Raw genomic sequence first — 26,714 nt, 5'->3', positions numbered from 1 at the left:
AGCACACCCCTCTTCCCTTACCACCAACCTCTCGAAAGGAGTTTCGGCTTGCCGCATATTTAGAGTGCCGCCATGCCGCACAGGCAACATACGTTTACAAACATACATGCCTTTTCCGGAATTCGAGCCCGGGCACTTCGGTACAGAAATCAGCATCGCTAACCGCTATCCCGGCCGAGCGGCTATATTTTATAAGAGTTATCCTTAAAGAAGGCAGCCACACAATACATTCATCTAGCTGATATTTAACGTTTAACTATTATTTAATAATTTTAGCAGTATAGAAGAAGGACGGAATAGCAAGAAATTCTAAAATATTGCATACTTACCAGTATGAATTCTTTGATGAGCTTTCAAATGGGAACTTTTTGTGTAAACTTTAGTGCAACCTGTGGAAACAAAGAGGAGAACTATTTGAAAACTATTTTTGTTTCATTCGCATCTGCGAATATATATATATATATAATTTACATTAATATAAAAATCTTTTGATTCAAATTTTATTATAGAAATAAAACAGTTTTGACATCAAGCAACTGCACCAGAGACAAAAATTTAGTCTCATATGTAAATTAATGGTTTCCTTAAGCACTGATATTATTACTTTTGCAACAATAAACAAAATTAATGTAATTTATTATGGTGAGGTGAAATTTCGAAACAGTTAACAGTTGCATGCTTTAAGCATTACGGCGGGATCTCCGCTGAATATAAATCAAAGCCGATTGCCATTTTAAAAGTCCTGAAAACTATAGTGATGTAAAAACGCGACATAATTTCAAATAATTCAGAATATTAATGGGATACACTTACACAAATGCATACACACATATTTTCAACAATTGCATTAGCGAGGCAAAAAGTATAATGTTTTTTTAAAAGTATAATGTTTTTTTAAAAGTACCTATCTTTTTGATTTCTCAAAATCAAAAATAATAATAATAATAATTGTTAAGTCTACCTTGCTTTTAAGTCCAGGTTGAATTCTGGGAATTACTACAGTTAGATATTTCTTACCTATCAAATGAAAATTCAATATAATCAGCAAGACACTTTGAGGTAGGCAAGGGAACCTTAAGTTTGCATATTAATATGTGTTCGATATGTGAAACTGCTATCAGAAAGACAATGATTAGTAGAATGCAAATAATTTGGGGAAAGTGTTCAGAGATTCAGTAAATTATCCCTAAAATCTTTACCAGTAAGGTCCATTTTCTGATTCTAGAATTTTACATGTGTTTTTGCTGAACGAAAATAAATTGCATTTCCCATTACATAAAGCATCTAAGTTATCGATGTTTTATATTCAGTCATACAATTAAATATATTTTTTACAGTGGGTCTATGGATGAAAGCTAAACAAATTTTATCCCAGTTTTGTCAATACTGCTTGTTTGTGTTTTCTTTTTTTAGTCTGAATATTTTAACCCTAAAGTTTACAATACCAATGTTTTCTGTTTCTGTATAAAATGACTTCACTGAATTTGGCGAAAACAAAAGTTCTTCAGGAATAGAAAGTATAAAAATAAGAATTTTCCCTCTCCAAATAATCAACACATTTTATACCTGCTTCTTTCAAAATACGAATTTACGCTTCTTTCCTGATGAATTAATTCCAAAATTTTGCAATCTTTGCATCAATAAATATTATTCATAGTCATCAATCTTTCAGCTTACTATCTGTGAAGATTACATAACTATATAAATTCGAAATATTAAAACAATATAACGATTTCCCAAATAAACTTCTAAACGCTTTTTTTTTTTATTTTTATTTCTTTTAAATGACATATGATTATATAAAAAGAATCTGATTGTTTTAATTACTGTTTTTAAAGTTATTGAACCACATCTCATGACTTAAGTAGCAAAACGTGTGATGAAAATGAATAACTTTGTATTTTTTAAAAAAAATATGAATATTTAAATGAGTACTTAAAAAGCGCAATTAATAAATCTTATAAATAGCCTTACATTTCCATTACCAGATTTATCTCTCAGGATATTGTCAACATAATTGATTGGCCACTGAGAACTTATAGAACGGTAATACTTCATTTGAGATCTACTGCAAAATGATTTAAAATTATTGGAATCTGATATTTCATTTTTGGCAGATTAGCAGCTGTCAGGTAATTTCCTACTTGACACTCAGTTTTTAATTTGCATAATCTACTAACAAATGCAGAGCTTAAAATTCCAAAAGCCACCTGAAGAACCTTACTTCGCTACCACCTTTCGCTTACCACTTTTACTTTGCTAGTTTTGCAAAAAATATATTGAGTTCGCTTGTTTTCGCAATAAAATATGAAAAGATTCTAAAGATCGAAAATAAAAATGAAAAACAACTGACTAAAAAAGGGAGAGGTGACTTATTTTCATCCTTACTTTGATCAAATGTTATTTTTCTTAAGCGGGATTCTGGTTAAGGAATTAAAGAAGTTACGTTAATCAGTGTTTTACGATAATTATAAGCAATGAACGTTACACAATACTTTGAGCTGATTAATCCTTACCTGGAAATACGCATCGGTGAGTTCTCCTTTTTTCCAGTTCTGGATTATTTCTCCTGTTGTAAGGAGTCCTCACTGGCTGATGCTCTTCGCTTAATTCAGGTAAAGAAGGCAACAAATTGCTTGGCGGAGATGTTCCATATGGAGGTGGAGGCGTTGTCCTAACAGTGATAGAATCCACAGAATCACTACCAGGCTCTGAACTAGGTGGGGTGAGTGGCATGATGAGTCGCGACATGGCGAAATGTCCCATGTAAGTATTTTGCATAGGTTGGACAGAAGATAAAGGCATATTTGATTGGTAATGAGAAAGCTTATTTTCAATATTAGCCTCCCGTTTCACTATCACTTGATCTGGCAAACTAACGTCCAGTAAGGAAGTAAACTCTTGTGTAGATGGAAAAGAGCATGAGTCCAAAACTGTCCTTTCATTCTTAACCGTGCAAGGTACAGGACTCTGATAAGGAGGAGTGATGCTATCGAAAAGACCAGGTAAATCAGGCGATTCACTCATATCCGAGAAACTTATAATGGAACCTGGCACAGTCAATGCGGATTTGGTGAAGATGTCCTCCTGGTGGTTGATTAAGTTCGAAGGCACATTTTCGCGCATTGTTTTGGCCCTGCAAGAGTTATTGTAGGCCGTAGACGGTTGATGGGCGAGTCCAACTGCAGCAGTTGCGTTTTGATTTACAGCGTTAAGGTGATCCGTTTTCATGGTATCAAAGGATTGTGAAGTTGGGTTTATTAAACTGGTACTGCCTTCGAAGAATTCGTCCACCTGGGATGCACTTTCTCTGCGGGGTTTTTGAGAAGTAAAAAAACCCCAGCCATTGTTTCTAGCGTACTTATCCAGGGCGCAAAGCGTGTCACCCTGGAAAGAAATAAGAAAAAACCATAATTAGTAAAAACAAAAACAAACAAAACAAAAAAAAAAAAATCTGAAATATAACATCGTTTAAAATGAAGACTGTAGATAAACAGAGTTTAAAATTAAAGAGAACACAGAGTGGTTAAAAGTTTAAGGAGCTTCTAGCAACTCGATTTTCGGGTGGTAGTCATGACGAACTAATGAAGTCGATTTCAAAAAGATTAGTAACGCTGATTTTCAATAAACATCTCCCCCCCCTTTAAATTCGTTTTACTCTCTGTCTTTTAATATTTAGTTAAATTTTTAATTATAGTTTCGCTTCAATTGGGAAAATGCATTAGATATTAACATTTATTACATTATCTGTAATTTAGTGCCCTGCATTAAAATATTACATAGAAGTGGATTATCCGGTCCATACCTCAAAGGAGAGGTATCACCGGAATTAAGATATTACAGCTGTTTTTTTTCCTCTAAAATTAAAGCTCTTAATTTCCTAAGAATATCAAAATAAAACAAATTTAATGTGTTTTCGTTTTCCCCTAGAATGTTTACAAAGGTAATGAAATTATATACTCGGAACTTCTTTACTTTGATGCATACATATATCTCTTCACTTTTTTTTTTTTTTTTTAATTTTTCATGCTATAAGTTCAGTTTCAGAAGTCTTTTTCTAAGAAAGTTCTTGATGTTTTAGAAATCTCTTGCGCGATGGACACTATACTTAAGTGACAGATAATGCTTCAAAAAAAGTGTCCAATCTCTTTCAGAAATTTTTTCCGGAAAAGTAAGGAAGTCTTTGTTTCCGGTGATATCTTTTTGCGGAAGGAGGAGAAATTCCTATTAAAGCGGAAGAGTACTATCTTCTTAAGATTAAATACACGAGCTTTCATTTTGAAATCTAAATACTTTCTTAATAATTCGGTTGAACCCGGATCATTTATTTACTTCTAAACCAAGGTCACATGAATTTTCAATAATTTGGTAATCAAGTCAAAGTACTGGAAATTAACATTAATGCATGACTGCAAGTCATTTTACTTCTTGGAATAGAATATACTTAATGGTCCAAAACATTACAATTTTAATTCCTTCGAAGATAAGTTTATACATTTTCTAAATGTTTATAAAGAAATTATAATATTGGCATCATAAAAATTCAGTTGTAGAGACATTAGGTATTTTTGGAATCAGGAATGAAAAATGAGCAATCGTCTTCGGGAGAATCGAACCACGGACCTCTGGATACCAGCCCAGCGTGCATACACCACGAAGGCACGCCAAGAAGGTGGGAGAAATACCTTATAAAATGTTAATTTGTAAATAATTTAATATGTTATTTTAACATATCGATATAAGTTTCCAACTTCTATATAAAAGAAAATGTGCGAAATTATAAAATATGTAGGTTCTGTTCTTTCTTTATTCTTTCTGAAATATTTCTTTATTCTTTCTGAATCATGAAAGTTTTTTTTAATAGAAACTCAAAATGAAGTGTTCAGACAGGTACCTACATAATAGTTAATAATCGACTTCTCATTATTGCCTAAAGCAAAAATGTGTCTAAAAAATTATAACAATTTTATAGAAATAAACACTACCGCAGGTTGAATTCGCTTCTTTGTACAGGTGGCAGAGAGTTGAGCTGAAAATCTTAAAATAATAGAGATGAATAATACAAATGACAATAAATTAAGGTATCTAAAAATACGATTATGTGTAAGTAAAGGGAAATTATTTTAAAGGAGAGAAAACAAAACGTGAAATATTCGCCAAATGGTGCTGAGCAAAATATCATTATATGGCTTCATATAAATTTTCCGGCCAATTATTGGAATGAAAATATCGCTTGCTTTTCTAATTCATGCAAGCAATTAGAAACAAAGAATTCATTATTCATTTGTCATGAATGTATAGGAATATTGAATGAGAGTAAGTTTCGAATGTTCTAAGATTTCTGTTAATTTCTAAATACCCCTTGAATATATTAAATATATATGAATATATTAAATATAAATTAATATTGAATATATTAAATATAAATATTAAATTCTAAATAACTATAAAATACAATAGTGTCAGTGTCCTTATCTGCTGATGATATGTTCCAAGACTTAATACGGGTACATGAAAATGCATGTGATAGCGAACATTATACTGGACTCGATATTCACGTTACATATAGTTACGGCCGAGTTTAGCTTATAAAGTAAGCATTACAAACATTAAATTAAGTAAAAACAAAATATAATGAGTGTTATATTCTATACTATAAATTAAAATAATCCAAAATACCCTCAGTAAAATGAGATTATTTTTTTAATTTTATTATCTTGTATATTTTCCCCCTTTTTGCATTTCTATTTATCGAATTTGTACTACTATGAATTCTTATTTTAATTTTGATTTGCTTAGATATTGTATTAAACCTCTTATACACGGTTACGATTATTGATATTGTTGAGGAATTGCCTTGCTTTTGACAATTTACTTTTAACTTTAAATGCTTTAAGTTATTGCACTTCTATCCTGCAGCTATAACGCAGGACAGGTATAAAATTTTTGTTTTTAATTTTCAGCCCCATATTTGGTCTCTTTATGTATTTTTATATATATGCAATAAATAATAAAGAATATGTGTATGTATGTTCGTTCATAGCACTGTGAAAAATCGGCGGTACATGGAGCCGCCAAATCTTGAATATACATTATCTTCCATCCAGTGCATCTGAAGCCGGAATTTTGAATTTTTTTTTTTTTTTTTTTTTTAATCTGTCCCACATTTTGTGCGAATTTAATTGAATTTTAATTAGCAAACTGGATGGTTTAAAAGCAAATAAGTAATCAGAAAATGCATCCATTTAAAAATTTAATGGCGGTTTCCCCGTCCCTTAAACACCTCAAAGAGATGTTTATCGTTTTCAGTAAGCGGACTCATTGTCCTGCAATATAAAAAGACATTGCTATTTGAAGGAAATATTCACTGCAAGCGATTAAGTGAAATAAATGCATAATCCAGGATGACTCTTATATTAAACTTATAAAAATTTTTGTTTTCCATAATTAAGATTTCTATATTCATATACAAAGTTGATTAGATTTTGGATATTAAAACTTATTATATCAATTAATCAATTATTATCTTTGATTTGAAAACATACAATCGATCGTAGTATTTCTTCTGGTAACCTAGTGTTTCGGATTCATAAATCAATGACTTGACAATAATAAATTTTTTTAAATTAGCATATCTTCAGAATTCTCAGTAGAGTGCCATATATTCCTTTTATATTCACTGTATTTTTTATGTTTGTTATATTAGTATTTATTTAAAAGTAATGCCTAGCAGAAACATTTCGTGGGAGCATCGTTTTATTTTATTATTATTTATAAGTGATCCGACACAATATTGAGGATTGAAACTGATTTAACTGTTACATAACAAGGGTGTCAGGGGTGGTCAAACTTCGTACTCGTTAGAGCGGTATGTTAGAATTTAGGAAAGTTCGAAAACCCCAATTAGATTTTTTTGAAACCCGCAAATCTATATTTACATCATTTTAAAAGTAATGAAACGTCTAATAACTTTGTAAAAAGAAATGAAATAAATTAATTTCTTTCTTTTGACCATTGAGAAATTTTAGTTTACTATTTTTGACACATACATTTTATTTGCACTGGAGCCGCACCACTTGCCTGAGAGAGCCGCGATAAGGCCACCCCTGCTTTATAAATAGGTTGGCAGGAGATAAAAAGATTAATCCAGATAATTGAACACTGATACAAACTGAGAAAAGACTGAAAAAGAAATGTATAACAACACTTAACACTTAACACACAAATTGGGAATTCTAAAGATATGCTGCTTTTAAAATTTTTTAAATTGCTAAATAATTGATTTGTGAATAAGAAACAGAGACTACGATCCACTCGATATTTTCAAATCAAAGCATGAGAACGGATTTGTATATTAGTACTTATAGTTATCATTGTCCATTGCTTAGAAAAATAGGATAATAAAAAATGAGTGGTGTTTACAATTAAAACTGAGCTATAAAGTTTATAAACAAATTAGATTTTATTTGAAAGCGATCAATGGGAAGTGATAGTTTACTTACAGCTCGTCACTATTCTGAGTTTCATGTCTTAATATCGAATTGGCGTGAGGTCATGTGCTGGTCACATCAGCTCCCCCCCTTCTATTTCATTCTTTTGTTCATTATAATGTCATATTGTTTTTAATTTATAATTTTTTAAACAAATTGAAGCTTTTAATGTTCTTGGTAAGGAAACATTTCCATAGTGCAATAAAAATATGCTTAGTAATTTTGTAAGTATTAAGTAGAATTTTTATAATACGTATTTCTACAAGTATTACAAAGATTCCCGTAGAACAGTAATTCTCAACGCCTGTGCCGCGGCACTTTAGCGTGCTACGAGATTCTTGAGGTGTGCCGCCAAATTTTACATATGCAGGAAATAAAAATAATTGTGTATATTTTTTATATATAGTGTGACTGATTTCCATTTAATACAAAAATTTTTTTCTTACACAGTGTGTGTATGATTTTCCTGCACACGTTAACGCTATGAGACGCCGCTGCGAATACCCATATATAGGCGACGTAAGGCAAGTAATTAAATCAGTTATAACTTCCTAGCGAGTATTAGATCTGGACTGACCTTAAATACGATTATCCGACATCACAAAAAATTTTAGTATGTTATTACTGTAGTTTATTACATCTTATGTGCTAATCTGGATCACGAAATGAGAGTAGCATTATCATTTTTACGCCCAAACATAAATGAAGTTATAAAAAAATATTTATCTTAAATTTCTCATTTAATGTAATTTTTAATTTATTATTAGACAAACATTTTGTTTACTTTGTAAGGCAATTTTATTTTATATTTTACTGAAAATTATTGTCGTATGCAATTTTGACAAACTATATTACAGGTACATCAAACAATTAACCGAGTAAAATTCTTCTGAATTTATCTTATCGTTAGTGTGCCGCCAAATATTTTGAATTATTTAAAAGTATACACTGCGACGGAAAAAAGGCTGAGAATCACTGCTGTAGTAAGAATAAAAGAGAGGAAAAAACATTATAGCTGTTTGGAACGTTTTATACCAAATGCTGAGGGCCGGCGCCAGAGCATGTGCAACAGGTGCAGCGCAACCGGAGGCAAAATTTGTAAAATTTTTTTAGGGAGTTGCTAAGCGGCAAACTCTAGGAATCGAAGTGATTGCACCGGGAGGCGAAAAGCCTAGTGCCGGCACTGTACATGCTATACAGTAAAAATTGAGAAAAATGATCTTGGTAACTAAATTTACTACTGTAAACACCGGACATATCTACAAAAATAAGTAAGTAAACACGCTGTGCACTTCTTTTTGAAAAGCTTTTTTTTTTTTTTCCTATCTCCTCCCTCCTTAACATTTTTTATGCGCTATTAAATTGCTCGCAAAAATGAAATAGCTGTTTTCATTGACGTCATAAAAATAAACCTAAAACTGTTTTCAAAGTACTTGACAATTCAAAGTCATTGGTCAAATGACTGGTATTTTGTTATACTAGACGCATGCGCCACCAGAAACCTAAAATAATTATTATAGATAATTATTATAGAAAAGATAAAATATGTGATGATATAAATTCAGGTAGTGTCAGTCACGGACTCAGCTAGTAGGTAATAACAAAATAGATGAAAACCTGAGTTTATTGATTTTAGATCACATAGTTTCTATTAAACCGCTGAAATTACTGACTAAAATTGAAACATAACTATCTTAAACTTTACCGGGTGGCAATACATAACTTTTAAATCTCCGAGTTCCTAATTCAAAATATCGTTAAATTCGCGCAAAATATGAAGTAAATTATAAACAAATTCGGCATTCAAAATTCAAGGTTCGAAATACGCGTGTCCAAGGGGAGGACTACCTATGTTGAAAATGCCGTGGCCTGTCTTCTTTCCGCAATGCAAGGGACATATACATGTAAGATAAAAATATGTAAGTAAACTACTAAGTTTAATTTTGCAACAGCCTTTTTTTCTTTATTCTTCATTTTAATTTGGATACTACCCCTTCTTGTTCTAAAAATAGTTACTGTTTACGCGATATCAGTCTAAAGTGTATCGTTTTAAGATTAACCCACTTCATACAACCTTACGTAGTGCTGCCATGCAGACATCTTTTATCCAATCAATGAATAAATAATACTATTTCTATTGAGCACCGAAACTTGACGCCCACGCTTTCTTCTGACTGCGTCAAATTTTGGTTTTCCGGTTTGCTCCTGGTCAAATGTTGCTGGTAAAATGGTTGCTTTCTTCAAAAATATATTTTACAAGTTTATCGATACTGATGAAAGAATTAAGAACAAGGTGCTGTAGCACTTTTTGATTTGTCCTGGATTTCAGTTGAGTTGGAAAAACGTGTGCCAACCATGAATAGAAAGGAAATAATTGAATTTGCCCACATCTTCAAATATATTCATCGTTATGCAACTGTTTCATTACATACATTCATTATTTAATAACACAGGAGATCATTCATAATAATTTTGAAAAACTTCAGTTGCATCTTATTGTAAAAATCTGACTAATTATTGTTATTTTTTTAAACAAAGAACGATCTGATTAATGAAGCAACAATACATTGGTGAAAGTTCCAATAAACGAACAAGGTATGTCACAGCCTCATATCCTAACGATTCACTAACCAATCATGTTAGTTAAATGTGCTGCAGTAATTAAATTTTCAGGCAAATTAAGGGGGATTACGGTAAATATCGTAAGACGAAATTAATAATTAGGAACGAAAATATAAAAAATTTTAATATATCGTGCTAATAATAAATGCTTTTGTATAAATTTTTATTGCATATTTTAATATACTCATGTATAGAAACGAAGTAAAGAATTCAATTTCAAGTTTTAACTTTTTTATACTACAGTATTATTGACTGTGGTCCGAATCAAATTATATTAGACATTATGATGTAAGAGATAATGTGCTTACAAAAAACAGCACAAGTAACGGTGAGTGTCAAAGCGTGCGAAACGTTTCAGGGAAGTCTCTCGCGGAAGCTCTGTAACCTTCTTGTAAACAACTTTGCAATCTGATCTTTGAAAGTAAACCTGGATACTTTCTCAAAACATCCGACGGACAGCAAACAGCAACAGGAAAGTAAAGGCCAAAGAACCGTTAGGGAACTCCTCGCACACAAAAACGTGCGAGAAAGAAGGAAAACGGACATAGATATTTTCCACTCTAATTCATGAAACAGCGTCACTGTTGAAAAGAACCTGTTGCTCCTATCAGACAGCCCAGTGCAAGGAACTTTCACCCGAACTGTGCAGAGGAAGGAGAGAAAAGCATTGGGAGAACCAAGGTAGCGGAGATTTGGAAAAAAAATTTTCTCTTTGACATAGCGCCGGAAGTATATGGATGTCGAATAAATAAAGCAGGGGGAATTTTTTTTTCCCTTGGCACGTGTTTTTGTTTGTGCTTTTCCCCTTGTGGTCTGTCCATCTGTGCCATCGTAGCAGCAAAAACAGCCAAGTGCATGAGCTCGATTTGCGCAACACCCTGAAACTGACGCCAAGAAAAGTAATTGCAAGATTAATTTATATATATTTCGACATCTACAAAAACTGTTGAATGGTGTATTTATACAACTGCTTGAATTGTAGAACTTTATTTGTTGTTAATCCTATCCCCACAAATTATGACAGAATGTATTAGCGACTGTTATGAAAGCTTAACCTTAAATAACCACTAACGTAAATTAAATAGAAGCTATAATGCATAAAAAAGACTAATAATCTATAAAATACATCAGATTAAGGATAATTACGATTTCTGTGGCTTGCATATATTAAGAATTATATTCAAGCAGGTACAGATACAGGTACTAGCTCGGAGGACATTATTTCTATAACTTTGATCATCAGCTAAGTCCTGTAGCTGCAAGGCTCCAAGCACTACTTCAGAAGCGGAAAGTTCGTGGTGTAAAGTCTAACGAAATGTACATGATATTCTTTTTACAATTGCGGGGGGGGGGGCACATTGGTTATCTCGGTAGCTTCGGATTATTCGATGCTCTGTTATGATGTTTTTAAGCGTAGTTAATTCGTTGAACTGAAATGCCTGTTTCTCTGAACCAGTTTTACACTGGTTAAGGCCTTCATGTTTAGTTCCTTATTTTAAAGCTGTACAGTACAAAAATTTACTGGCAGACACTACTTGGCTGCGCAACAACTTGGCTTCTAGGCCTTGCAACTTGCCTGCGTTATTTTTATCAATGTCAATGCTTTCTATATAAATTCCCTGTCGTCGAAGATCGTCTGCGCAAGAAGTAAAAGCGCAGTTTCAGAAAAATCAGGGCACATATTTCTGGGAATATTCCTTTAACAGGGTAGTATCTTGGCTAATTCTAACTATTTCTAACGTACGTCGACGGGTTCAGTTAAATACCGACTTAACGAAATAGTTCTCTTATTGAAACTCACTCATACTTTGGGCAAGTGCTACACCTCTAGTCACTAAAATTAGTAGTCGCTCGCTGTGATAACTATTTACATTACTATTTATTAGAATTCTGTTCGAGCATAAAATCCAGAGTCAAGTGATAATTACGCTTCTTATTACATACATTTGTTTACATATAATACAATAAGCATAATTATTAGGCACAGGCCTTCGGTACTGTCAGGCTTAGTACCTCCGTTCTCCCAAAAACTAAATTTACCGAATAACTTCAGAGACAAAACGTTCGAAGCGCCACCTAACGGCGAGAGCTATTATTTCATAACACTCGCTAATTCAAGTGACAGCTGTGAATACTGCTATGTCTAAATTAAGCTCTTATCTTCTTCTGTTTACTCTAAAATCATCCACATACTTCTGAAATAAATGATGCGGATTAGAAAAATGAGAATGGAGAGGACAATGTAAAAAAATCTTTAACAGTTAATAAAACTCAAGATAAAAATCTAAATCTAACAATGACCTTCTTTTAATACATCGAAGGAAACCTCTTCCATGTGTTTACTGTTTTCAATAAGCGAACATGCTTCCGATAAACTAATAAAAAGATGAATGCTTGTTTTAAGTTTAATGAATGTTCAGAGTTTAATGAATTCTGAACGACACCAAAAGTTATTACTGTAAGAAAGACAACAAGAAGTTGAAAATAAACGACAAAGAAATTGAGAATTAATTCTTAATTTTCTTTTTCCTTTTTCTTTGTGTAAACGTCAAGCTGACGTGTAAATAAGAAAGTTTTACATATGCTTTAATTTAGCTTCATAACATATGCTTTAATTTAGCTGCAGAGTATGTGGTTAGAAGGTAAGATAAGACAATAACTCGTATAAACGGTTCTAGCAGTTTGGCGTTTTAAAGTAGTGTAGAACTACTTTAAAACAAACTACCATGAATTATACTTCTGTTTTTTTTTTTTTTTTTTTTTTTTTTAATTTAGATTTGCAGATTTATTTGCAAAATTTATCCTGTGAAGTGGAAAATGAAACCTGTTAAAAATTTTCAATGTTTTATTTACACATATGATTCCAGTTCATAAAATTATTTTTAAAAGTAAATTTAGCAAATGTCTGATGTTACACGTTTAATTAATTTAGACTGTTTTTTTAACTTAAACATTTATAAAAAATCACTCTAGGAAAAGCACGGTGGTGTCTGTTTTTGCCTTTTTCTGCTCTTTTCATTTACATATTTACAATTCATCTTTCTGATGTTACAAGCGTTCGTAGTGGAAGCTTTCCAAAATTTAGCCTAATGGCGTTATATAACGTCACTGCATGTTGTCATAGGCACATATTATCCAGTGGCCTTGTCAAGTGTTGCCACTGCGGAAAACATAAAATGTTTTAATTTAACTTTTGTGCAGCTCACCATAAGGAGTTCCTAGAATGCTGCAATTCATTAAAACATAAGATATTAAATTCATATTTTTAATTTAATCATCATGTTACTGCTTGGCAAACTGAACGATTTAAAAGCAATAAATGCATTTCTTAACAGCTTAAATATACATTTCTTTTTTACTAATTTAGTTATGCAATATAAATTAAAATACATCATTGTTATTAGTGAAAAATGTTCCTTGCACTTCAGTTAAGTTATTAAGTTTTATCAGGAATTTAAATAGGATCCTGAATGCTGAAGACAGTAAGATTTAGGAATTTAAGTAGGATCCTGAATGCTAAAGACAGTAAGATTTTTTACTTATATCTGGCATCTGAAATATGTGTGTTTCATGTACAATTATTATTCGACTAACATCTCTTCTAACTGCGTTTGCTGCATTTTTTGCGTCTTTCATACACTACAGATCAAAGTGAATCTTGACTGGCAATTTTGCCTATTTTCTGGATCCAAATAGCCTCGACGTTATCATAGCATTTTAAATGTGATATAAAATTCAATAATAAAATAGCGTAAAATATAAATAATAAACCTGAAACCAAGTTACGAAAGAAAAAAATCAAATCCTTAATTACGATTTAGAGCTACGAGTTAAATGATAAACATGTAAGTGTGAAATGTCAAAATAACGTATGAATGGCGACAGACATAAGCTGCTTACACAGACGGCACTCTAAATTCGCAAATACATCTATTATCTCATAATTAATGCTGATGTTGGTGCCATTAATAGCAGTAAAGAATTTCAAAAGGGAAGTTAGAAAATCAACCGGACCAACTATCCAGAGCTGAATGAAGAGAAAAATGGTCAACTTTGCCAATTTAGGAAAAAAAAAAAAAAAAAATCCTCAGCTAAGCAATTTTCTGAAGGCGAATTTTATAAATTCGTCTTTTAGAATTTGGGATTCTGGGTGAACTAACTGCTAACGCTTTGTACTCATAATCTGTCTGTTAAATAAGCTGAACAAATAGATGATAAAACACACTGATAATAGGAGAAAAATGTCAAATAAATGTTTGCAAGTAAGGTGGATCACATCCCAAACTTGCTTCTGCGATCACATAAGTGGTAAAGAACGTAAATAATTATTCAGGGTTGGCTCTAGACATAAGCAGTATAGGCACCTGCCTAAGAAGTCCATCTTCGAAGGGCGTTTAGCTAAATTATTCTTACAAGTAACAGCTTACTAAAGGTATATTCCACTTTGAATTATTAAAATGTTTTAATTTATATGGGGCACCAAAAAAGCCGGAGTTGGTTTTCGATATGCACAAACTAAGATTCGTTTATGAATTAGGGCCCGTCAGGGGTAGAGTGGACTAAACAGCTGAACATTGGTAGTCAACTCCGAGTTTCAAAACGGCAAATGGCTGCATGGGAATTTTCGTTATTTCCCCCATATGTATCGTAAATACGAGCCAGTTTCCTTTACAAACTCCTCCACGAAAGCATCTCTTCTCTTAGTCTTAATGTGTCTTGCCATAACCAAAAAATTCAGTTCTTTACTAAATAATCGACTGAAACTAATGCGAGAATCTATTACACCTACGATTACTAAACATGAGAAACTACTAGACGTGAGATCTAGTGTGTATCTCATGTCGCAGTGCATATGATCTAAAAATATGTAATAATGATTCCAAGTAAGAGAGCAACTCATCTGTTGAAAAAATAAGTCAGTTTTTAAACGCTTTTTCAAATAATAATAATAATTGTTCATTAAATTGATTTATTTTATTAATCCGAAATAATTTGAACAAGATGGTCTGGTTGGCGAATGTACAATGTCGCCAAACGAGGGCTAAGTTTAAATTCGACCATGAATGGAAAGTGCGTCTTTTTCTCTGGGAACGGAACCTGCCTGTTTATATGAAGCTACTCAAGCAGGTAAATTTTTTTTCTTCCTCCGTAAATAGAGCAAAGCTGTTCTGATATCCTCAATGTAACCTCCCTTCCAGTTAGAGTAAGCAGTTTCTTTATCTGTTTCCATACAAAACGGGGGGGGCAGGGTAATGATTTCTAAAAGATGCAATGATCCTCGTGCACTCATAGAACTATTCATTACTGTCATTAATTAATAATGACTGTTTATCATTAATTTAGCAATTATTCATTATCACTAATTTTGTTAAGGGATAATCAACGGACCAGGCGGTTACTTTGGTCCAGATTTTAGGAGGATACAAAATTATTCTGTATTTTCTCATAATCCATTTTCCGTCATCAAATATGTATATAAATCGGCCTCTGAAAGAATGCTGCCCTAAGACCACCGATTGTCTTAATCTTTGCCTCAGACATTATTCAGGCCTGCCCAGAATCAACCATTTTGACGTCAAAATGTCGCTCTTCCATTTTTCGCTGTCATTATTTTGCGTATTGTAATCAAGATGCCATCTTATTTCACTAAGGTATTTATCATTAATGCGGCTTGTAGGCGTTGTTAGTTCTCAAAAATGTTACCGTTCAGTATGGCATAAAATATTTAGCTTCGAAAGCATGCATATATCATAGTATCGTATTCGTCTTTCAAAGTATGCATCTAGCTTCAGTGACTTGCCCCCAGCCGGTATAGTGGTTAGCGACACCGACTGCCGTAGCCATGGGCTCGGATTCGAATCCCAGAGAAGGCATGGCTCGTCCCTTCATAGGCGGCAACGGTGGCCACCTATTAGGTGCTTCAATACTGTAATGTCCACCACTTCCGGCCCTTGCAGTTGCGCAAGGCTAATGGCTATTAAATAAAACGCCCGGCCATTTAAAAAAAAAAAAAAATCAGTGACTTATTAACCCAATAAATTTTAGTTCATCTTTATTGCATCATTTATAATAAAGATGGAATTTCTAATGCCATAATTGTATGACATAAATCGGCACAGAATAAGTGTTTCTGCACCGTTAAAAAAAAAAAAAAAAAGAAGAAGAAGAAGAAAAGAGAGATCAAAGTTTGCAGACTAATAACTAAAGATTACTCATTCGTAATTCTCAATATAGTTGCGTCTGACTTAAAGTTCAGCCGATAAAATTTTCAGAGTTGTGATTAATTCTCTGCATATTTTTGTATCACAGAGCATACAAAATATACTACAGAAACATCGTTTATGGTAGATTAAAATCCATTTAGAAATCAATGGGAATCTTTTAGCTGAACTATAACCTTCTTTGCTGAATGATGAGGCTCATAATTAACAGAAATATAGATTTATGTGTAACAGAGATATAGATTTATGAGTATCAATACACAAATAAAGCAATATTTGATTACATAAAATTCAGTTTTTCTTTTAATACACAATTTTTAAAAACACATCGGAAGGTAAATATTTCAAGCTTAACATTATTTTTTCCCCTTTTCTTCGGGTCACTTTAATGATTCCCAATTTTTCTGATTTAAACTATATTGAACTGAATATCCTCTACTTTTTGACTAAACTAGCAATATTATTAAAATTAACACTCATCTTCAACTCGAAGTCCATAGTTGGTGTGTACGGTATGTTCTTTTTCCTTACTGCGTGCCTCCGTGGTGTAGTTGAAAAACACACGTCCGGTTAGCATCGGAACGTCCGGAATTCGAATCCTGGCAAAGGCATTGCTCATTTTTCATGTTTTCTACCCCAAAATAAAATTCCTAACGGTCTCTACATGTTGTATTCCATAGAGTTTATTAAAATGTAGTTTCAGAAGAATTTCTAACTTCATATCAGTAAGAGCGGCATGTTGGAATTCAAGAAAGTTCGAGAGCTGCAACTAGATTTTCCAAAAGTCCATATTTACATGTTTTAAAAGTAGTGAAAAAGGATTCAAATGGAAGGAAACATTTTATCCTAAACCAGCGGTAAAACACACATACATATATATACATATTGCCATTTATATAACCTATTGTCTATTGGTATTAAATATGCACTTATAAAAATATTAGATTAAAAATTGGCTACCATTTTAATTACCAAAATTTAAGTTATAATACTTTAGTTCTAAAATTTAGTGCGAAATTTGGGCCTGTTTAAGAAATCAATTTCTTTATGTCTGGTCTTATTTCATTTAGCTTAACTGTAAATTAGGATCCAGTTTTAATTTTATTCTGCATTTATTTTTCAAATATAGCATGGAAGAAAATCCTCATTCACACATATAAGTTGTGCAAAAGGCAATAAAAATTTAATATCTTTATTTGAAATTCCTTTAAATTCTTCTTTCCGGTACAGCCAAAAGTTAACTAGTGTGTTATTTTTGAAATCTTAGAGTTCGATGACAAGAAATTTCTGTCAGCTGTTTTTCTTCACGAGATAAAATTTCAGGTATATTTGAACAAAATGGATTTCTAATCCGATTTTCTTTTTCATAATTCTCGGGAAAATACATGTTGAAGACACACAATTATTTATCAATGAAAAACAATGATTTTTAATGCCGGATGCTAATTTTCTTCTATTTTCAAATTATTTTTGGTTAGAAAACTTTCTAAAAGTGGTAAAAAGCTTAAAATATTATAATTCATATCTTTCATTATTAGCTTGTGTTTTTTTATCATTGCATTTATTTTATCTCTAATGGTAAACAAATCAACAGTTTGTCCTTGAAATCCTAAATTAAATTCATTTAACTTTCCGAAGATATCAGCAAAATATACTAAACGCGCCAAACATAATTCACTAAATAAACAATTTCGCAATTCAAATTTCGAATCGGAGAGGAAAAAATCGATTTCTGATCAAAGTTAAAAAAGATTTAAATCTTTGCCTCTGGATAACCAACCACCTTTCTTCAAGCATTTCATGTTCACTGCCCATCTCTTGGCATAAAATCGTAAATATTCTTGAATTTAAAGTTCAGCTTTTAATAAAATTAACAATTTTCACAGCTTGATTCAAAACGATTTTCAGGTTTTCGGGGATAGTTTGGGCTATTAAAGCTTCACGATGAATGGAGTAGTGATTAATTAGTTTCAGGTGCGAATTCCTTTATTTAAGAACTAACATCAAAAAGTTTTCGTGTTAAAGCCCGAGCTCTATCACTGCATACGGCAGTGCACTTATTTCAAGGAATATCATCAATTAATTGGAAAATTTCATTTGCAGTTGTTCTATCATGTAGAGATTCGCAAAATAAATACTCTTCGGCAATCCGTTTATCTTCTTCGAAACGTTTTCTACCATAGGATAATCTTTTTAGTGAAAAAGAGTCGCCTATTTATTTCTACTTGTAAATTGTTTTCAGCGATGAAAATTCTCAGTTGATATGAACTGCTACATTTGCATTCTCTTACATCATATCTGATCTTTACTACAATTTATATATAAAAATTATATTTTGGAAGATTTTTATATAAATTTTAATGTAATATATAATACATCAAAATTTATATAAAAATCTTGCAAAAAATAATTACATTTGGTAAAATAATAAATAATAATAATAATTATATTTTTCCATTTCTAAACTTAATTGTAAATTTTAAACTCTCAGATTTATTCCGTGAGAAAAGTCATAGTAAGTTATGCATATTCATAAGTAAGCAGTAAAAATTCTTAGGTGGCGATAAGATTCTCAAACTGTAAACAGCTTATGATTCTTTACAGGTATTGTTTACTAACTCGTACATAAGTCATCTTTTATTCATGTTCCTTTCCTTAATTGGACATTTACAGTGTTCACATTTATAGATGCAAATCATTAACAGATGTACTTTTATGATACCACACAAGCAAATTGCGTGTTATGTTTTCCTAACAAACCGGTTAAGAGTAATCCTCAATGCCTCGCATTTCGACGTTTTTTGTTTCTTCTTTTTCTCGCTTTATTCTCCAGGGCACTTTTTTACAACTCTCCGAAGCATCAACCCACACAATGAAATCTTTTATTTGCATTCGAAACTAAAAGTTTCATAGAAGGAGAGAATGCGTTCTGATCGAATCTCTCATTCATCGGACATGGAGGACCTTTCCCCCCCCCTACGAGAAAAAGTTCTTTTTTGCATAAAGGAAGTTGCCTGAATGAATGTTGATACTTTATGCGCGTCCGTTCATTTTATGGCCCTCGGTCCACTTTCGAGCGCAAACGGCCGTGGTTCCTATCGCCGGATTCCGAGTCCCGTCGTTCGATCCGGAACCGATTCTCTCCCGTTTAATGCGGGTTACTTCCGGGACCGGGGGGGAAGGAGAACAAAACACAGTGACAGGGAGGGAAGAAACATCCATTGGAACATCCGAGATATTAAAAAGTGTGGGAAAGGCCGAATCGATAAATTCTTATTGCCCCAACTGTTTCTTTTTTTCAAATGTAGAATCGGAAGTTATAGATGAGTTTTTCTCCAGCGCCCCCGACGTTTAAAACTTTTTGATGTTCGAAATTCCGTGGGTGAGTTTTTCAGTGGGTCTGGCCAGTTCCCGTTATCGAGCTTCCCATGCATTAAAAAATCTTGCAATACCTTGTGATTCAACAGATCAATAGCACTGAAATTCATATGGGTAATGAAATTCGAGATTTAAACGGAAATGTACATTTATTTAGTCGTACTTTCAATGATGTTGTACAAGAACACGTAACTTCATAGACTTTACTTTAAACGTCATAAAGTTGGTAATAAATCTATCAGTTTCGGTAGCACTAAAATCGAAGACTGAAATTTAAGTTAGGAAAGTTTATAGGCCAGTTTACTACTTTTCATCTCACAGCTATAATATTGGGCGTGAGAATTTAAGACATTCTTCAATTCTAGGCAAACTGGAAAGGAACCAAGGTCATTATGAATACCGAAAGGTGAGGCAAATGTAAGATTATTTTATTACTTTAGCTTATTGGTGTTCTGAGTTGGTTCCGCAACTATCCGCATTTATTTTTACATCATATGTTCCGCATTTATGGTAAAAATTTGGATGGTAAAAACGTTTTCTCAGAATTTTTAAATCGTGATCCAGCCGAAACTTAATGTTTTTTAATTGATTTTCCATCTAAACTCACATAGCGAAATTTCAAAGTTTTGCCTCCTGGCATATCAAAAGATTTTTAATGTGTTTTCCAAAGGTAAACAATCATTAACTGCTTAAAACTTTATTTGGTAGCACACAAAATCGATATAGTAATTTAAAATACATTTAATTTACAATGTAACCCTAATGGTTAAATTTTATGACATTTACATCATTATTGCAATAAACAGAAGATCTTCCTAATGTCATATATTACGTATCTCTTGCATAATCGTATTTTTCATATACATTTAGATATTGACATTAAAAAGTCTCTAAAAAATCTCGTCAAATCTAGAGAGAGGAATTTATTTCGTTAAACTTTCATGTCATTTAGCTGTACGATACGCATTTCTTTCGCATAAGTCGCAAGATTTTTAATTACTTTTCCGAGTGGCCTGACAAATAGCCAATTTCTAGAGTGGTATTATTCATCTTGGCATAAAATTACTTTTCGATTTTAATAAATTTTTGATAAATTTGTATAGTCATTAGCTATTTTTTGGAAGCAGGAGAAGTGAAAATTGAGCAATGCCTTTTCCGGGAATCGAACCGCGGGCCTATGGAATACGCGCCCAGCGTACAGACCACCACACCACGAAGGCGGGAGAAATACCTTATAAATTGAGCAATTTAAAAACAATAATACACTTTTTGACAATTTACATTTTTATTTTATTTTTAATACTATATCTAACTGATATAATTTAAAATGTATATAATTTTATGATATAATTATCCTACTGATAATTATGAGCATTTTTACAATTTTTGTAATTAATAACCGATACTTCTTATGCCACGGATAATAATTACATCGATGCAGAATAGTTGAGTTTTTTTCACTTGTAATATCTTTCTAGACCTAGCACCCTTATATATATAAACCGACTGTCATGCATTAAATTATAAATAAAACAATTTTAATATCGCAAGAGATATTCATACAGTGCTACAGAAAAGTAATACTTTCTTATGAATCGAATATTTCGTGCCCGGTTGTTACAGTATTCATTCTTTCGTGAAGATTGGTTTTATTTCCGTGGAAAGTCTAGAACAGAAAAAGGATATTTTAAAATCCTCACGGGATTTAAAATTTAAAAAAATATTACTTTACGCTTGACAGTCAAATTTTTTAATAAAGCAATTTAATAAACGTATTACGAAAAGATATAGCAAGAAACAAAAGATTCTGAACTGAAGTAAGGAATAACTGGCATTAGAAATATTTTTTCTTATTAGGCGGGCTCTAATCTACCATGAATTGAACAAACTTGCTACTCACTTGACACGAATGATAATAAAAAGAGAAAATGCGCATAAAATTTCAGAGAGCATGCGAAACAAAGTAGGAGATCCAAATTTGTTACACAAAATAACATCACTGTTGACACACAATAACACACAAAATCTTGTTGGACTGTCATACATATTGTTTATTGCATAAGCTAATGTATCGTTAACAGTGTGGAGTCATTATGTTGTTTTGAAGCATGAGACATGACAAATGAGCCTGGACTTCTCGAATACGCGACGAGAGTGCTACTTTTTCACCACGAAGGCATGCAGAAAGGAGGGAGAAAATACCTTATATACTCCCCCTTTTGAAGGGCGACTGGGGAATTAGGGGACCCAATCACCAAATGCTGATGGTGAAGAATCATCATCCACCACTTTGTTTAGTTCGGACTCCACTGTAGAGTCATTAGGATTTTCGCAGTAGGAAACAAGAAAAATGAGCAATGCCCTCGGCGGGACTCGAACCTGGACCTCTCGAACACGCACCGAGTGTGCTACCGTTACACCCCGAAGGCATGCAGAAAGAAGGGAGAAATTACCTTATAACAGGTGATTTAATATATTCGCATATTTCTGTAAAATTGAAGCTTCAAAAAAGGTTGAAAACTTCAGTTTACAGTTTAATATCTAAAAGTGTTATCATCTGAGTTCAAAAAAAATTTTTAATATAAAAATTACTATATTAAAAAGCGATTGTTATCTGATTTTTTATGTTTAACGCCTGAAACAACTTAAAGCTAAGCAGTTACAATTACGATTTTAAGAATTAGTTCTCCCAAAATTAAAGATACAGAACATGCAATTTTATATTTAAAATGAGCTATCACAATGGCAAAGCCAAAGAACAGAAGAAGTGCTACGGTATTATTTCATCGCAACGGCTCGGAGAGATTTCTGGTGTTTGTTAATGCACAAAAGACTCAATTATTCGAGATAGCTACGTATTTATTTCAGTGGATCGCTTACAACAAATATTTCCCACAAGCGGCCATATTTATCGTATACATTTGTATTATCTATATACAATAAATCTGTTTGCTTGAAAAATTGATAAACGATAATACATTTTTTAAACGTTTGAAGATATCTTTTCAAAATTACAAATTACTCAGCCCGCCAAAAAGGCAAGATTTTAGGTAAAGAAACATTTTTGATTTCATTCGACAGAAAGGTATTTTCAATAAGAACTGCAAGATTTCTGAAGAGACGACGTTACTCATTAGCGTTAGAATAGAAATTCTAATCCATATTAAGCATAGAATACTAAACAACAGTTTTAGTTTTTGCGACTAATTACGACAATCTTCGTACATTTTGCTGACGTATATAGTTTTTAATATTTCAAATCCGCCCTGATCGAAAGCCAGCTCTCTTATTTCAGAAGATCGTATCATGTAAATCACTACAAAAACTGGACAACTGTATTTGTTTACTTATATATTAATGATACACAAATTTTGAGATTATCTTATTCAGTTATTATATAAAACTAAGTACTATATCTCCTATATCTTTACCGTGCATTTAACAATCTAAACCTTAAGAAGAAAAATCTATGATATAAACCTCATTTGATATGACGCACAATATAAAGACCCACAAAATCGCTTTGTTTAACACAATAAAAACTACACCATTCAAAGCTGATTCCGAGCTCCATTCCACTCTGTTTTCTCATTCAGTTCGCTTGAAATACGAGGGTACTGTTAAGAAATGTATCCAACAAGCCTCTGCTCCTACGTAAGCAGATGTCACAAAATAAGATAAGAACAAAGTGATTAATTCTGTGAACACAGAAGATGCATAGAAAAGAGACCATCGTCTTAAAGTAAACAAACATTACTTAAAAGACGGAAACGGGAAGAAAAAAAAAAAAACTACGCGCTTAATGAAAAAGCCATTCCCCTTCAGTTTTTATTACTATTATTACTGTTAAATTTCAGCTTTAGCTGTGATTTAATTTTCAGTTTGAAGATCTCAAACAGTTGGCAACAAGAAACGACTAGAATTTTAATAAGTATGCAGGAACCGAACCACGGCTATCCAAACTTCTATTGCCAAAAACCGAGTAAAGTGGGAAATGAATAATTTAATGAGATTAGTAGTACTGTTGCCACACTCTAAAGCAGTGGTTCTTAACCTTTTTAGTGTTTGGATTTACTTGAATATCAAAATTAACTCTCGCACCCTCTTGAAAAATATGTTTTTTAATCATTATTTTTTAATTATTATTATTCCAAAGGGGCAATTTGCCCAGAAGGACTTTTAATTTAGTTTTGGGATTTTGCGCTGATTCACTACAAGCGTTGTTTAACTTTTCAAATTGTTGCCATCAAATATTATCGCCTTGTATTATATTTAAAGAATGAAGAATCTGCATAAATGTATGTATGTTTCTCGCATTGTGATAAAACAACGGTACCTAGAGCCATCGAATTTTGAATAACGTAATCCTGCTGCGAATCTGGACATCTGGAAGCACAAATTTGAAATTCGGAATTTGTTTTATAATCGATTTCATATTTTGTAAAATTTTAACGAATTTTTGTTTAACAACTCAAGGATTTTAAGGCGAGCAATGGTAACATTGTACAGGGGAAAAAAAAAATTGTCTCCAGTGCGCGAGACTGTGTATCGGAAATTCAAGATATGCTCATTTTAAAATTATTTTGCGATACTGCTCTTGAACTAAATGTTATGGTTTAAGTGCGAAGAACATGATATTTAATAAGTAAAGGTAGCAAACAAAATGTTAAAAAAACGCCCCTTTGGACGCAATTTAAAATCTGAAACCTTTCAGATTTTTTTTAGTCCAAAGGGATTTGAATCCCGAAGGACTATTAGTTTCGTTTTGGCGTTTTGCGTCGGACTCATAAATGTCGGTTCACTTTTCAAACTGTTGCCACAAAATGTTAGAGTCCTGCATTATATTTGAAGAAATTAAATAATGAAAAATCTGCATAAATGTATGTATATTTCTCGTATTGTGATAAAACAACGGTACATAGAGTCATCGAATTTTGAATAACGTAATCCTCCAACGAATATGAGCATGTGGAAGACCAAATTTGAAATTTGAAATTTGTTTTATGATCGATTTCCTATTTTTTAAAACTTTGACGAATTTTTGATTAACAAACTCAAGGATTTCAAAGCGAGCAATGGCAACGTTGTGCAGAAAAAACATTTTTATCTCCAGCGCGTGAGTCTCTGTATCGGAAATTCTAAAGATATGCTCGTTTTAAAACTATTTTGCGATATTACTGTTGCACTGGATCTTATGGTTTAAGTGCGAGGAACATGATATTTAATAAAGAAAGATAACACACAAAATGTTAAAAAACGCCCCTTTGGACGTAATTTAAAATCTGAAACATTTCAGATTTTTTTTTTTTTTTTTATTTATTTATTTTTAGTGTTGGAAACTGCAATTATTGCAAGATAATTTATTTACTGAAAAATATAAATAAATTGAGCTGTATATATTTAGATAAATTTCTATTTACTGCAAAACTTTTACTTCGTACGAATTTGGTTTAAAATGAAGAAAACATAGCCTAAATGCAGACTCTTCTGCTCAAAATTTTGATTTTTATTTTGTAGTTAATGAACTCTAGAGTGAAGCTACGGAGGGATGAAACGTGTAAAAATAGTTTATTTTTCATTTGAAATTTGATAAAAAATGACTATATAAGTATTGCTATATGCATTCCAAAAATTTATTTCATTACTTAGTTTTCAGAAAACGAATCTTCTCAAAAATTTTAAGACTTATAACGCGGAATTCAGAAGATTCTGTTAAATTTCTCAAGTTAAAGTGAGGTTTACATTTTTCTGCAGCTAAATTCTGCGTCTCTTCTCTCACCAGTCACGTTTTTTCTCGCGAAAATTTTAGTTTGAGATACCACTAAAAAAAAAGAAAATAGTAAAGAATAGCAAATCTTCTGAATTTTATTTTTATACGACGGTAACTAGATTTTAATTTGATGAAATGAAACGTTATACCAAGCATTCTAAAAATTATTTCGATACTACGTCTGATGACTTCTAATTATTATTTAAAAATAAAACGAAATATCCAGCCGTAGACATATGGCAAATTGATAGGTTCTTGATAACTTAACTCATTCTCATATTTGATGTTCCCACTTTAAACACAGCAGCTACAATATATTCAGTATTCGTAAGTAGTTAAAATTATGAAGACATTGAAAGTAACAAAAAAGCATGTTTGTGGAAATTGAATTGTAACATATGATATAATTCAGGAGAATAATCTGAATTCCTTTTCCACAACAACAGCTATATAAAAAAGTAATATACAATAGAAAACTTGCTCAATAAATTATGCAAGACATTCGAATACGATGAAACGCCGCTCGAAGAAGTACGTAGTAAGGATATCAAAAGTATGGGTTCTAACCTACTTTTGTCTTACTTACTATTGAAAATGCGTTTTAACCGACGTAGTTTATCGCAGTTTCAAATTGATTAGGATTGACTTTTCTCCGTTAACATGTTGCAGGAACAACGTTTTCATGTAGCATTTCATTATTAAAATTTTCATCATTTCAGAAAATGCGAGGCACTGATATGCATGGAACATATATGAGTGTAGCATAAAGTAGAACAGCAGCACAAAAACACAAAAATGGCATTAGCACAATCAACGTTGCATCCATGAAGACATTTTTTCGTGAAAGCTGTCACTGTTTACCTTTGCCATAAAGCAATTTTGTTGCACATATATTAAAAATTGGAATTTATTTTAATTTGATTCTGCAATTAATCATTCAAAGAAATTTCAGTCATAGATTTCTTGAGAAGATCTGGAGTAATTCTGGAGAGAAGATGAAACAAAATTTCTTTGTGTATTGACTGAAAATATTTCTTTGTGTATTGCATTACTGCGCCGCCGAGGACTAAATGAAAAACAGTCGATAGGATGTGAATGAAAGGACATTGTTTTTGTACGCTCCGAAAAAGGGTTATGATTATCTTTGAAATCATTCGAGTTCTGCAGCCAGCAGGCGAGCTGCAAATTGAGCAAAACGTTCTGATGGTCGATATGTGTGGAGAGGAAGGAGAA

The 26,714-nt window shown here is 32.3% G+C and overlaps 1 protein-coding gene across 1 annotated transcript in view; it reads right to left on the bottom strand.

Annotated features, from left to right (window-relative positions):
• The window catches only part of LOC118200833 (Krueppel-like factor 5), a 93,117-nt gene that overhangs the window by 24,242 nt on the left and 42,161 nt on the right, over positions 1 to 26,714 (bottom strand). Inside the window, exons 2-3 of the mRNA XM_035372806.2 lie at positions 2,517 to 3,387; positions 330 to 389 (exon numbers count right to left, since the gene is read on the bottom strand). Coding sequence (XP_035228697.1) covers positions 330 to 389; positions 2,517 to 3,387 — 931 coding nt within the window. The remainder of the gene's footprint in view (positions 1 to 329; positions 390 to 2,516; positions 3,388 to 26,714) is intronic.

The sequence above is a fragment of the Stegodyphus dumicola genome, chromosome 6 (assembly GCF_044657685.1).
Source record: "Stegodyphus dumicola isolate Sdum_Otavi_A_Nest chromosome 6, ASM4465768v1".
In the NCBI taxonomy this organism is placed as follows: Eukaryota; Metazoa; Arthropoda; class Arachnida; order Araneae; family Eresidae; genus Stegodyphus; species Stegodyphus dumicola.
The sequence above is the reverse complement of the archived record's forward strand: the minus strand, read 5'-3'. Positions and strand labels throughout refer to the sequence as shown.